At 44.1% G+C, this 15,657-nt stretch overlaps 1 protein-coding gene across 1 annotated transcript in view; it reads right to left on the bottom strand.

Moving 5' to 3' along the window:
- KSR2 (kinase suppressor of ras 2) overlaps window positions 1-15,657 on the bottom strand; it is a 451,469-nt gene that overhangs the window by 146,664 nt on the left and 289,148 nt on the right. Inside the window, exons 6-7 of the mRNA XM_038762755.1 lie at window positions 14,068-14,137; window positions 9,317-9,400 (exon numbers count right to left, since the gene is read on the bottom strand). Coding sequence (XP_038618683.1) covers window positions 9,317-9,400; window positions 14,068-14,137 — 154 coding nt within the window. The remainder of the gene's footprint in view (window positions 1-9,316; window positions 9,401-14,067; window positions 14,138-15,657) is intronic.

Raw genomic sequence — 15,657 nt, 5'->3', positions numbered from 1 at the left:
CAGAGGAGGTCACTGAGGCACAGAGAAGTGAAGTGACTTGCCCAAAGTCACACAGCTGACAGGCGGCGGAGCCGGGATTAGAACCCATGACCTCCATTCACCCCAATCCCCAACTCTACAGCACTTTTGTACATATCCTTACGGGCTGGGAACGTCTGTGCTAATTTTGTTGTACTCTCCCACACGCTTAGTTCAGTGCTTTGCACATAGTAAGCGCTTGACTGAAGGATCTTTATACTCTCCAATTTCCCCTAGCTGTATTTATTTTAATGTCTCACTGCTCTAGATCATCAGCTCCTTGTGGGCAGGGATTTGCTTCTACCAACCCTCAGCGCTTAGAACAGTGCTTCACACATAGTAAGCGCTTAACAAATGCCATCATTATTATTAGTAGTAGTACCTTACTCTCCCAAATGCTGAAATAGTGCTCTGCTCACAGTAAGTGCACAATAAATCCTATCATTCATTCAATCGTATTTATTGAGCGCTTACTGTATATATTAGGCGCTTGGGAGAGTACAATGCAAAAATAAACAGACACATTCCCTACCCATAATGAGCTTAAAGTTTGTAGACCAATTGACTCCCTCCCCCCTCCCCACAGAACTTGTGTAAATTTGTACATATTTATTACTCTATTTTATCTGTACATATTTACTACATTTGATAATAATAATCATAATGATGATGGCATTTATTAAGCGCTTACTATGTGCAAAGCACTGTACTAAGCGCTGGGGAGATTACAAGGTGATCGGGTTGTTCCATGGGGGGGGCTTACAGTCTTCATCCCCATTTTACAGACGTGGTAACTGAGGCCCAGAGAAGTGAAGTGACTTGCCCAAAGTCACACATTTCTTTTATTATCGATGTGTATATAGCTATAATTCTATTTATTCTGATGGTATTGACACCTATCTACTTGTTTTGTTTTTTTGTCTGTCTCCCCCCTTCTAGACTGTGAGCCCATTGTTGGGTAGGGACCGTCTTTATATGTTACCGATTTGTACTTCCCAAGCTCTTAGTACAGTGCTCTGCACACAGTGAGCGCTCAATAAATACGATTGAATGCAAGAATGTACATATTTATTATTCTATTTATTTTATTAATGATGTGTCTATATCTATAATTCTATTTATATTGATGCTGTTGATGCCTGTCTACTTGTTTTGTTTTGTTGTCTGTCTCTCCCTTTCTAGCCTGTGAGCCTGTTGTTGGGTAGGGACCGTCTCTATCTGTTGCCAACTTGTACTTCCCAAGCGTTTAGTACAGTGCTCTGCACACAGTAAGCGCTCAATACATACGATTGAATGAATGAATGATTTATCATTCTATTTATTTTATTAATGATGTGTATATATCTATAATTCTCTTCATTTATACTGATGCTGTTGAGGACTACTTGTTTTGTTGTCCGTTTCTCCCTTTCTAGACCCTGAGCCCCTTGTTGGGTAGAGATTGTCTCAATCTGCTGCCAAATTGGACTTTCATTCTTCATTCATTCAATCGTCTTTATTGAGCGCTTACTGTGTGCAGAGCACTGTACTAAGCACTTGGGAAGTACAAGCCGGCAACATATAGAGACGGTCCCTACCCAACAACGGGCTCGCAGTCTAGAAGGGGGAGACAGACAACGAAACAAAACATGTGGACAGGTGTCCAAGCTATATGCACATCATTAACAAAATAAATAGAATGGTAAATATGTACAAGTAAAATAAATAGAGTAATAAATCTGTAGAAACTCCAAGTGCTTAGGCCAGTGCTCTGCACACAGTAAGCACTCAATAAATATGACTGAATGAATGAATCAATCAATCAACCGTATTTATTGAGCACTTACTGTGTGCAGAGCACTGGACTAAGCGCTTGGGAAGTCCAAGTTGGCAACATATAGAGACGGTCCCTACCCAGCAGTGGGCTCACAGTCTAAAAGGCGGAGACGGAGAACAAAACCAAACACACTAACAAAATAAAATAAATAGAATAGATATGTACAAGTAAAATAAATAGAGTAATAAATCTGTAGAAACTCCAAGTGCTTAGTCCAGCGCTCTGCACATAGTAAGCGCTCAATAGATATGACTGAATGAATGAATCAATCAACCGTATTTATTGAGTACTTACTGTGTGCAGAGCACTGGACTAAGCGCTTGGGAAGTACAAGTTGGCAACATATAGAGACGGTCCCTACCCAGCAGTGGGCTCACAGTCTAAAAGGGAGAGACGGAGAACAAAACCAACATACTAACAAAATAAAATAAATCATCATCATCATCAATCGTATTTATTGAGCGCTTACTATATGCAGAGCACTGTACTAAGTGCTTGGGAAGTACAAATTGGCAACATATAGAGACAGTCCCTACCCAACAGTGGGCTCACAGTCTAAAAGGGGGAGACAGAGAACAAAACCAAATGTACTAACAAAATAAAATAAATAGAATAGATATGTACAAATAAAATAAATAAATAAATAGAGTAATAAATATGTACAAACATATATCCATAAATACAGGTGCTGTGGGGAAGGGAAGGAGGTAAGATGTGGGGGGATGGATGAATGAATGACAGATTGGTACGCCAGATGAAACCAGGCAGCTGGAACGCCGGGCTTGATTCACCGAGACACCGAGGCCTCTTTTTTGTCCGGAGAGGAAAGAAAAAATAATCCAAACTTCTTCCCTGAGAAACTGGCCCGTTTTGTTTCCATCCAGGGGACATTAAAACACTGATGGCGGGTAATTACCTTGTGCCTTGCTCCGAGAATCTTAGAGCACTGTAGGGATTTCATTTAATGAGTACTCCCCGCATGCTGGGGCATCATTAGGCAAATGAGAAAACTGAGGGTACGGTAAAAAAAAATAAGCTCTCTCCGTGGGGTGAGGCCAAGGGGTTTTTCCTAGTTGGAGGCCAAAGAATAGCGTGTCTCGGGTGGGCTAGCACATATCGCTGGCCATGAATAGCTAGAAAGATGCAGGGACCAGGACGTGCTGATATTAAATAATAATAATAGTAACAACAATAATCATTCATTCATTCACCTGTATATATGTATATATGTTTGTTCGTATTTATTACTCTATTTATTTTACTTTACTTAAGTAATACTTTAACTATTTATTTTACTTGTACATATCTATTCTATTTATTTTATTTTGTTAATATGTTTGGTTTTGTTCTCTGTCTCCCCCTTCTAGACTGTGAGCCCACAGTTGGGTAGGGACCGTCTCTAGATGGTGCCAACTTGGACTTCCCAAGCGCTTAGTCCAGTGCTCTGCACACAGTAAGCGCTCAATAAATACGATTGATTGATTGATTCATTCATTCATTCAATCCTATTTTTTGAGCGCTTACTGTGTGCAGAGCACTGGACTAAACAAGCAATCAATCAATAGTATTTATCGAGCGCTTACTGTGTGCAGAGCACTGTACTAAGTGCTTGGGAAGTACAAGTTGGCCACATATAGAGACGGTCCCTACCCAACAGTGGGCTCACTGAAAAGTACAATTCGGGAACGGACAGAGACAATCCATACCCAAAAATGACAATGATGGTTTATTCATTCAATCGTATTTACTGAGCGCTTACTGTGTGCAGAGCACTGTACTAAGCGCTTGGGAAGTACAAGTTGGCAACATATAGAGATGGTTCCTACCTAACAACCGGCTCACAGTCTAGAATGGTATATATGGCCAAATTATACTTCCCAAGTGCTTAGTACAGTGCTCTACACACAGTTAAGTGCTCAATAAATACGACTGAATGAATGAATAAATGAATAGTATTTGTTAAGACCTTACTATGTGTTGAGCCCTGTTCTAAGCACTGGTAGATTCAAGGTAATCAGGTTGGACACAGTCCCTGTACTTCACAAGCGCTTAGTACAGTGCTCTACACACAGTAAGTGCTCAATAAATATGACTGAATGAATAAATAAATGAATAGTATTTGTTAAGACCTTACTATGTGTTGAGCCCTGTTCTAAGCACTGGTAGATTCAAGGTAATCAGGTTGGACACAGTCCCTGTACTTCCCAAGCACTTAGTACAGTGCTCTACACACAGTAAGTGCTCAATAAATATGATTGATTGATTGATTGATTGTCCCACGTGGGGCTCACGGTCTCCATCCCTGTTTGACAGAATCAATCAATCAATCGTATTTATTGAGCGCTTACTATGTGCAGAGCACTGTACTAAGCGCTTGGGAAGTACAAATTGGCATCACATAGAGACAGTCCCTACCCAACAGTGGGCTCACAGTCTAAAAGGGGGAGACAGAGAACAGAACCAAACATACCAACAAAATAAAATAAGTAGGATAGAAATGTACAAGTAAAATAAATAAATAAATAAATAAATAGAGTAATAAATATGTACAACCATATATCCATATATACAGGTGCTGTGGGGAAGGGAAGGAGGTAAGACGGGGGGATGGAGAGGGGGACGAGGGGAGAGGAAAGAAGGAAAGAAGAGGCAATTCATTCATTCAATTGTATTTGTTGAGCGCTTACTGTGTGCAGAGCACTGTACTAAGCGCAATTGAAGCAAGCAGTCTTCTAGACTGTGAGCCCACTGTTGGGTAGGGCCCGTCTCTATATGTTGCCAACTTGGACTTCCCAAGCGCTTAGTACAGTGCTCTGCACACAGTAAGCGCTCAATAAATATGATTGAATGAATGAAAGGAGAAGCGAAGTGACTTGCCCAAGGTCACACAGCCGACCAGGGACAGATTAGGATCCCGGTCCTTTTAAATTAATTCATTTAATCGCATCTATTGAGCGCTCACTGGGTGCAGAGAACTGTAGAGCCCGGGCTTGGGAGTCAGAGGTCGTGGGTTCTAATCCTGGCTCCGCCACTCGTCAACTGTGTGACTTTGGGCCAGTCACTTCACTTCTCTGTGCCTCAGTCCCTCATCTGGAAAATGGGGATGAAGACTGCGAGCCCCACGGGGGACAACCTGATTACCGTGTATCTACAAAAATGCTTAGAACAGTGGCGTCTGTCTACTTGTTTTATTCTGTCTGTCAATCAATCGTATTTATTGAGCGCTTACTGTGTGCAGAGCACTGTACTAAGCGCTCGGGAAGTACAAGTTGGCAACATATAGAGATGGTCCCTACCCAACAGTGGGCTCACAGTCTAAAAGGGGGAGAATTCGTCTGTCTCCCCCTTAGATTTGTCCCCCTCATCCCCCGTCCCCCTCTCCATCCCCCCCATCCTACCTCCTTCCCTTCCCCACAGCACCTGTATATATGTATATACGTTTGTACATATTTGTTACTATATTTATTTATTTATTTATTTATTTGTTATTTTATTTATTATTATTATTTTATTTTGTTATTTATTTTTATTGTACATATCTATTCTATTTATTTTATTTTGTTAGTATGTTTGGTTTTGTTGTCTGTCTCCCCCTTTTAGACTGTGAGCCCACTGTTGGGTAGGGACTGTCTCTATATGTTGCCAATTTGTACTTCCCAAGCGCTTAGTACAGTGCTCTGCACATAGTAAGCGCTCAATAAATACGATTGATGATGATGATGATGAAGTACCATCGTTATTATTTATTATTATTGTATTAAGCGCTTGGAAAAGTACAATAGAACAATAAGCTGACACATTCCCTTCCCACAGACAGTTTACAGTCTAGAGGAGGAGCTGCTGAGAAGCAGCGTGGCTCAGTGGAAAGAGTCCGGGCTTGGGAGTCAGAGGTCGTGGGTTCTAATCCTGCCTCTGCCACTCACCAGCTGTGCGACTTGGGGCAAGTCACTTCAGTTCTCTGGGCCTCAGTTCCCTCATCTGTAAAATGGGGATGAAGACTGTGAGCCCCACGGGGGACAACCTGATGACCTCGTAGCTACACCAGCATTTAGTACAGTGCTGGGCACATAGTAAGCGCTTAACAAATACCATCATTATTATTTCTTATTATTTCAGCCTGATTCTCAAGCCCGTGCTCTATCCCCTAGGCCGTGCTGCTTCTTAGACTCCAACAAGTGACAAGGAGGCCTTCCCAGACTGAGCCCCTTCCCTCCTCTCCCCCTCGTCCCCCTCTCCATCCCCTTCATCTTACCTCCTTCCCTTCCCCACAGCACCTGGATATATGGATATATGTTTGTACATATTTATTACTCTATTTATTTATTTTACTTGTACATATCTATTCTATTTATTTTATTTTGTTAGTATGCTTGGTTTTGTTCTCTGTCTCCCCCTTTTAGACTGTGAGCCCACTGTTGGGTAGGGACTGTCTCTATATGTTGCCAATTTGTACTTCCCAAGCGCTTAGTACAGTGCTCTGCACATAGTAAGCGCTCAATAAATACAATTGATGATGACGATGAACTGACTTCACCTGTGAGCCCTAGATGGGACAAAGATTGGATCCAACCTGAACGATCGATAAATCATTCCACGGCATTTATTGAGAATGTACTCGTGGCTCAGTGGAAAGAGCCTGGGCTTTGGAGTCAGAGGTCATGGGTTCAAATCCCGGCTCCGCCACTTAGCTGTGTGACTTTGGGCAAGTCACTTCACTTCTTGGTGCCTCAGTTCCCTCATCTGTAAAATGGGGATTAAGACTGTGAGGCCCCCCGTGGGACAACCTGATCACCTTGTAACCTCCCCAGCGCTTAGAACAGTGCTTTGCACATAGTAAGCGCTTAGTAAATGCCATCATCATTATTATTATTATTATTCAGCGCTTAGAACAGTGCTTTGCACGTAGTAAGCGATTAACAAATGCCATTATTATTATTATTACTATGTGCACAGCACTGTGCTAAGCACTTGGGAGAGTACACTAGGACAGAATTAGCAGACACGTTCCCTGCCCGTAATGAGCTTGCAGGCTAGAGGGGGATGCTGGATCTTGCATCTCTCCGAGCGCTTAGTACAGTGCTTGGCACATAGTAGTGGCTTAAGAGAGCTCATAATTATTAAGTGTCTGTTGCCCACACAAGATTGAAAGCTATAGCAGGGGGTCAGAGGACCTGGGTTCTAATCCTGGTTCTGTCACTGGTCTGCTGTGTGAGGTTGGCAAGTCAGTAGACTGCTTCGTGCCTCAGTTTCCCCATTTGTAAAATGGGGAATAAGACTGTGTGCTCTGCCCCCAGTAAGCGCTCAATAAATACGATTGAATGAATGAATGAATGACTGCGAGCCCCGTGTGGGACAGAGACTGTGCCCAACCTGATTACCTTGTGTCTGCTCCATTCTACAGATGAGGAAACTGAGCCACAGAGAAGTTGAGTGCCGTGCCGCAATTAGAACCCAGGACCTCTGACTCCCTTGCCCCCACTCTTATTTTAATGGCACTTAAGTGCTTACTACGTTCAAAGCATTATTCTAAGCGCTGAGGAGGTTACAAGGTGATTAGGTTGTCCCACGGGGGGCTCACAGTCTTTGTCCCCATTTTACAGATGAGGTAACTGAGGCACAGAGAAGTGAAATGACTTGCCCAAAGTCACACAGCTGACAAGTGGCGGAGCCACCCTGTGAGGCCTTAGGCAAGTCACTTCAGTTCTCTAGGCCTCAGTTTCTTCATCTGCAAAATGGGGATTTAATAATAATAATAATAATAATAATAGTGGCATTTGTTAGGTGCTTACTATGTGCAAAGCACTGTTCTAAGCACTGGGGGGATACAAGGTGATCAGGTTGTCCCACATGGGGCTCACAGTCTTCATCCCCATTTTACAGATGAGGGAATTCAGGCACAGAGAAGTGAAGTGACTTGCCCAAAGTCACACAGCTGACAAGTGGCGGAGCCACCCTGTGAGGCCTTGGGCAAGTCATTTCAGTTCTCTAGGCCTCAGTTTCTTCATCTGCAAAACGGGGATTTGAAACCTGTCATCCCTCCTACTTAGACTCTGAGCTCCAAGTAGGACCTGATTATCTGGGATCTACCCCAACGCTTAGTACAGTGCGTGGCACATAGTAAGCCCTTAACGAATACTACGATAATTATTAAAGTAGGATTAGAACGAATACCACGATAATTACGATTATTAGAGGTAGGATTAGAACCAGATCCCCGGAATCCCAGGCCCGAAGAAGAAACGCAGTTTCTTCCGAGAATTTAGTCCCGATCTAAAGAGTATTACCACAATGCAATAATAATCAATCAATCAATCAATCAATCATATTTATTGAGTGCTTACTGTGTGCAGAGCACTGTACTAAGCGCTTGGGAAGTACAAATTGGCAACATATAATAATAATAATAACACTGAAGGTATTTGTTAAGCACTTACTATGTGTCAAGCACTGTTCTAAGCCCTAGGGTAGATACAAGGTAATCAGTTTGGACACAGTCCCTGTCATTCATTCATTCAATCGTAGTTATTCATTCATACATTCAATTGTATTTATTGAGCGCTTACTGTGTGCAGAGCACTGTACTAAGCGCTTGGGAAGTACAAGTTGGCAACATATAATAATAATAATAACACTAAAGGTATTTGTTAAGCACTTACTATGTGTCAAGCACTGTTCTAAGCTCTAGGGTAGATACAAGGTAATCAGTTTGAACACAGTCCCTGTCATTCATTCATTCAATCGTAGTTATTCATTCATACGTTCAATCGTATTTATTGAGCGCTTACTGTGTGCAGAGCACTGTACTAAGCGCTTGGGAAGCACAAGTTGGCAACATATAGAGATGGTCCCTACCCAACAGTGGGCTCACAGTCTAGAAAGGGGAGACAGGCAACAAAACAAAAAATATTAACAAAATGAAATAAATAGAATAGTAAATACGTACAAGTAATTAGAGTAGTAAATATGAACAAACAAGAATAATGAACAAACATGAACTATGAGTCAGAGGTCATGGGTTCAAATCCCAGCTCCACCACTTGTCAGCTGTGTGACTTTGGGCAGGTCACTTCACTTCTCTGGGCCTCAGTTCCCTCATCTGGAAAATGGGGATGAAGACTGTGAGCCCCACGTGGGACAACCTGTTCACCTTGTAAGCTCCCCAGCGCTTAGAACAGTGCTTTGCATATAGTAAGCGCTTAATAAATGCCATTAAAAATATATATATATATGCGAGCCCTGTCCCACATAGGGCTCACCGTCTCAATCCCCATTTTCCAGAGGAGGGAACTGAGGCCCAGAGAAGTGGAGCGACTTGCCCGAGGACACACAGCAGATGAGTGGCAGAGCGAGATTAGAACCCAGGTCCTTCTGATTCCCCGGCCCCGGGCTCTAGCCATTAGGCCATGCTGCTTCACAATGTACCCTTAGTGACTCTGAGTGACGCCAAGCCACGCTGAAAGGCACGAAAAAATGGCCACCTACTTGCAATTTTTGCATTTTAGTCCAAACAGCATTCCTTTCCCACAGACGATGCAGGTTTGCGACATCCAGTATTTGGTGGAAAATCTGCAAGAGAAAGAAGCCATTAGGCACCTCGAAGACGTGGTCAAAATTGAATGATGAGGAAGATGTTGATCAATTGCATTTGCTAAGTGCTTACTATGTGCCAGGCACTGTATTAAGCGCTGGAGGCACTGTAATAATAATAATAATAACAATAATGGCATTTATTAAGCGCTTACTATGCGCAAAACACTGTTCTAAGCCCTGGGAACGTTACAAGGTGATCAGGTGGTCCCACAGGGGGCTCATAGTCTTCACCCCCATTTTACAGATGAGGTAACTGAGGCACGGAGAAGTTAAGCGACTTGCCCAAAGTCACCCAGCTCACAATTGGTGGAGCCCGGACTTGAACCCATGACCTCTGACTCTAAAACCCGGGCTCTTTCCACCGAGCCATGCTGCTTCTCACTGTGCTAAGCACTGTACTAAGCTGCATCAAGCAGTGGAATAATAATCGTATTTGTTAAGCGCTTCCTATGTGCCGAGCACCGTTCTAAGCACTGGGGTAGATACAACGTAATCAGATTGATCCACTTGGGGCTCACAGTCTTAATCCCCATTTTCCAGATGAGGGAACTGAGGCACAGAGAAGTGAAGTGGCTTCCCCAAGGCCACACGGCAGAAAATTGGTGGAGCCGGGATTCGAACCCACATCCTCTGACTCCCAAGCTTATGATTTTTCCACTAAGCCACGCCACTCTCTACCCAAGTCCGAGCTCCAGGCTGAGAAGCATTCATTCAGTTGTATCTATTGAGCTCTTACTGTGTGCACAGCACTGTACTAAGTGCTTAGGAAAGTCCAATAGAACAATAAACAGCGATGTTCCCTGCCCATGATGAGTTTACAGTCTACAGTCTAGTATTTCAATCAATAAATACGATTGAATGAATGAATGGAGGGGGAGACATTCATTCATTCATTCAATCGTATTTATTGAGCGCTTACTGTGTGCAGAGCACTGTACTAAGCGCTTGGGAAGTCCAAGTTGGCAACATATAGAGACGGTCCCTATCCAGCAGTGGGCTCACAGTCTAGAAGGAATAGAAAGAAATAAATGACAGAAATAAATAAAGCAGAGAAGCAGCGTGGCCTAGTGGATAGAGGCCTGGCCAACGAGGCAGAAGGCCCTGGGTTCTAATTGTGGCTCTGCCACTTGTCTGCTGTGGGGCCTTAGGTAAGTCGCTTCACTTCTCTGGGCCTCAGATCTGCTACAAGTCAAAACTCCCCCGTGCTGGGCAGCAGCAGCATGGGAGAGAGTCGAGGGCGGAGACTCGCGTTTACTGCGCGGGAGGAGGCGAGAAGCAGTGTGGCTCAGTGGAAAGAGCCCGGGCTTTGGAGTCAGAGGTCATGGGTTCAAATCCCGGCTCTGCCACTTGTCAGCTGTGTGACTTTGGGCAAATCACTTCACTTCTCTAAGCCTCAGTTCCCTCATCTGTAAAATGGGGATGAAGACTGTAAGCCCAAGGTGGGACAACCTGATCACCTTGTAACCTCCCCAGGGCTTAGAACAGTGCTTTGCCCACAGTAAGCACTTAACAAATACCATCATCATTATTATGATTATTAGAAAACTCTCTGGATTCTCTACCGGAACGATTGCAGGTGGAGGTGGGGCGTTCCTGGAGAGATGCATCCATGGCGTCTCTCGCCCTTTTAGACTGTGAGCCCACTGTTGGGTAGGGACTGTCTCTATATGTTGCCAACTTGGACTTCCCAAGCGCTTAGTACAGTGCTCTGCACACAGTAAGTGCTCAATAAATACGATTGATGATGATGATGATGATGGCGCCGTTATGGGTCGGACACGACTCGACGGCATAAGACAACAACAACATGGACCTCTCCCAAGTGCTTAGTACGGTGCTCTGCACACAGTAAGCACTCAATAAATACCACTGACTGACTGACTGACTGGCAACCTCCCCATTTTGAGAATGTGATGGGCTCCTGAAGGCTCGCGGCCAGATCCGAGACCAGGAGAGAAATGGAAGTGCCCATTGTTAATTCACCTTTCCAGACATCTTTGCCAGCATAGTCTGGAGTGTGACACTGAAACTTCCAACCTTGTGGGCAAGGAACGTGTCTACCAACTCTGTTGTACTCTCCCAAATGCTTATTGTTAATATTATTAAGTGCCATCGAGTCATTTCCAAGTCATGCAACTCCATGGATATACTTTCTCCAGAACGTCCCGTCCTCCGCCATAATCCCCAACCTTCCTAACAGTTCTTCCATTGTCGTTGCTATGGTCTCTATCCATTTAGCTGCCTCTTCCATGTTTTCCCTGGACTTTTCCTAGCATTAGTGTCTTCTCCAGAGAATTAGTCCTCCCCAATATGTGTCCAAAATATGCTCATCTAAGTCGAGTCATTTGCCCTTCCAAAGACCACTTTGGTTTAATTTTGCTCCAAAATCCATTTGTTTGTTTTCTCGTAATCTAGTGCACTCAATAATAATCACGGTATTTGTTAAGTGCTTACTATGTGTCAAGCATCATTCTAAGCCTTGGGGTAGATACGAGCTAATCTTCAATCGTATTTATTGAGCACTTACTGTGTGCAGAGCACTGTACTAAGCGCTTGAATCATGTTGGACACAGTCCCTGTCCCACATGGCACTCACATTCTCCATCCTCATTTTACAGATGAAGTAACAGGGGCCCAGAGAAGTGAAGTGACTTGCCCAAGGTCACACAGAAGACACGTGGTAGAGTCGGGATTAGAACCCACTTCCTTCTGACTCCCGGGACCTACTCTAGCCGCTACGTTGCGTGCTTAGAACAGCGCTCGCCACATAGTAAGCGCTTAACGAGTACCATAATTCTCATTATTCAGTGCTCTGCACATGTTTAAGCGTTTGGTAAATAAGATCGATCGATTGATTGAAAGGTTGAACCCGGGACCCGTCTTCCCATCTCACATCCCGGATTCTGGCCGGCCTTCCCGAGGGACATGGCCAGAAGGGGCTGGAGCGCTAAGCGCTTAGTACAGCGCTCTGCAAACAGTAAGAGCTTAATAAATAAGATGGAAGAATGAAGGAAGGAAGCTGAAAAGCAAGGATTAAGCAGCATGGCGGCCCGCCTCTGTGGCGTTCATCTTGAAGGCAGCCCAACACTTCGGCTGTGGAGAATCTCGGCCCGCTCGAATCTCTGTGGAGAATCTCTCAGGTCAGGGCCTCCGGATGGTATCTACCCCAATGCTTAGTACAGTGCGTGGCACATAGTAAGCCCTTAAAGAATATTGCCAACTTGTACTTCCCAAGTGCTTAGTACAGTGCTCTGCACACAGTAAGCGCTCAGTAAGTACGATTGAATGAATGAATGAATGATAATTGTGATTATTAGACGTAGGATTAGAACCAGATCCTCGGAATCCCAGGCCCGAAGAAGAAACGCAGTTTCTTCTGAGAATTCAGTCCCCATCTGAAGAGTATTACCACAATGCAATAATAATAATAATAACAATAACACTGAAGGTATTTGTTAAGCACTTACTATGTGTCAAGCACTGTTCTAAGCCCTAGGGTAGATGATAATAATAATAATAATGGCATTTGTTAAGCACTTACTATGTGCAACGCACTGTTCTAAGTGCTGGGGGGGATACAACGTGATCAGGCTGCCCCACGTGGGGCTCACAGTCAATCCCCATTTTACAGATGAGTTAACTGAAGCTCAGAGAAGTTAAGTGACTTGCCCAAGGTCACACAGCAGACATGTGGCGGAGTCGGGATTCGAACCCATGACCCCCGACACCAAAGCCCGTGCTCTTTCCACTGAGCCATGCTGCTTCTCTAATACAAGGTAATCAGTTTGACACAGTCCCTGTCAGTCATTCATAGAGAAGCAACGTGGCACAGTGGAAAGAGTCCGGGCTTTGGAGTCAGAGGTCATGGGTTCGAATCCCAGCTCCACCACAAGTCTGCTGTGTGACCTTGGGCAAGTCACTTAACTTCTCTGAGCCTCTGTTACCTCATCTGTAAAAATGGGGATTAAGACTGTAAGCCCCACGTGGGACAACTTGATCACACTGTATCCCCCCCAGCGCTTAGAACAGTGTTTTGTACATAGTAAGTGCTTAACAAATGCCATCATTATTATATTATTATTTATTCATTCATTCAACCGCATTTATTCATTCATTCATTCAATCGTATTTACTGAGCGCTTACTGTGTGCAGAGCACTGTACTAAGCGCTTGGGAAGCACAAGTTGGCAACATATAGACAGTCCCTACCCAACAGCGGGCTCACAGTCTAGAAGGTGGAGACAGACAACAAAACAAAACATATTAACAAAATGAAATAAATAGAATAGTAAATTTGTACAAGTAGAGTAATAAATAATGAACAAACATGAACAACTATGAATAAATATGCGAGCCCTGTTCCGCATAGGGCTCACCATCTCAATCCCCATTTTCCAGAGGAGGGAACTGAGGCCCGGAGAAGTGAAGCGACTTGCCCGAGGACACACAGCAGACGAGTGGAGGGGCCGAGATTAGAACCCAGGTCCTTCTGATTCCCCGGCCCGGGCTCTAGCCACTAGGCCATGCTGCTTCACAATGTACCCTTAGTCATCATCATCATCATCATCAATCGTATTTATTGAGCGCTTACTATGTGCAGAGCACTGTACTCTTAGTGACTAAGGGACTAAGGGATGACCTACCTGTGTTTTATGGAATTTCCCAGGTCTCTGCGGGGGATCTGGGGCGACCAGCGAGGCACTGACAGCGTGTCTGCAGGGCGAGAAAACAGAAAACAGGTGAGAGGCAAGCGAGAGACCCTGTCCGTACGTATCTATTCTATTTATTTTATTTTGTTACTATGTTTGGTTTTGTTCTCTGTCTCAATCAATCAATCAATCATATTTATTGAGCGCTTACTGTGTGCAGAGCACTGTACTAAGCACTTGGGAAGTACAAGTCGGCAACATCTAGAGACGGTCCCTACCCGACAACGGGCTCACAGTCTAGAAGAGGGAGACAGATGACAAAATAAGACACATAAAACCTATCACCTGGTTAGCTTGTATCTACCCCAGCGCTTAGAACAGTGCTTGGCACGTAGTAAGCGCCTAGCAAATACCGTAATTATCATTATTACCCCTTTTAGACTGTGAGCCCACTGTTGGGTAGGGACTGTCTCTATATGTTGCCAACTTGGACTTCCCAAGCGCTTAGTACAGTGCTCTGCACACAGTAAGTGCTCAATAAATACGATTGATTGATTGATTGATTGATCCCAGCTGGGAGATCGAACCAACGGAGTGTCCGTCTTCCCCTCCAGACTGTCAGCTTCTTTTGAGTGGGGAGTGTTTCGGGTTTTATTGTTCTACTGTACTCTTCCAAACGCTTAGTACAGTGCTCTGCCCACAGTAAGCGCTCAAAAAGTATGATGGATGGACTCTAGGCCGTAGGCTAGAATACTGCCAAAAGCTGCGAAATGGAGATTGAGTGTGAGCCCCAGGTGGGACAGAGACTGTGTCCAACCTGCTTAAATTACAATAATGATAATAATAATGGCATTTGTTAAGCACTTACTATGTACCAAGTACTGTTCTAAGGCTGTCAGGTTGTCCCACTTGGGGCTCATGGTCTTATTCCCCATTTTACAGATAAGGCAACTGAGGCACCGAGAAGTGAAGTGACTTGCCCAAAGTCACACAGCTGACAAGTGGTGGAGCCAGGATTAGAACCCACGTCCTCTGACTCCCAAGCCCGGGCTCTTTCCACCGAGCCCCGCTGCCAGTGCTTAGAGCAGTACTGGGCACATAGTAAGCACTTAAATACCACAATTATTAAGTACCACAATTACTATTACCATGATTATTAATAATGCAATTTTTTTGTGGAGAAAGATTGACGGTTTTTCCATCCCGGTTCACCGGGCTTGGAAGTCAGAGGACGTGGGTTCTGAGCCTGGCTCTGCCACTTGCCCGCTGTGTGACCTTGGACGAGTCACTTAACTTCTCTGTGTCTCAGTTACCTCATCTGTAAAAAGTGGATTAAAAATACGAGCCCCATGTGGGACAACCTGATTACCTTATACCTTACCCTGTGCTTAGAACAGTGCTGGGCACATAATAAGTGCTTAATTAATCAATCAATTGTATTTATTGAGCGCTTACTGTGGGCAGAGCACTGTACTAAGCGCTTGGGAAGTACAAGCTGGCAACATATAGAGACAGTCCCTACCCAACCCAATAAGAAATACTATTATTATTATTATTATTATTATTATTATTATTATTATTATT

The sequence above is a fragment of the Tachyglossus aculeatus genome, chromosome 21, assembly GCF_015852505.1.
Source record: "Tachyglossus aculeatus isolate mTacAcu1 chromosome 21, mTacAcu1.pri, whole genome shotgun sequence".
Taxonomy (NCBI): Eukaryota; Metazoa; Chordata; class Mammalia; order Monotremata; family Tachyglossidae; genus Tachyglossus; species Tachyglossus aculeatus.
This window is presented reverse-complemented; position numbering and strand designations above follow the sequence as displayed.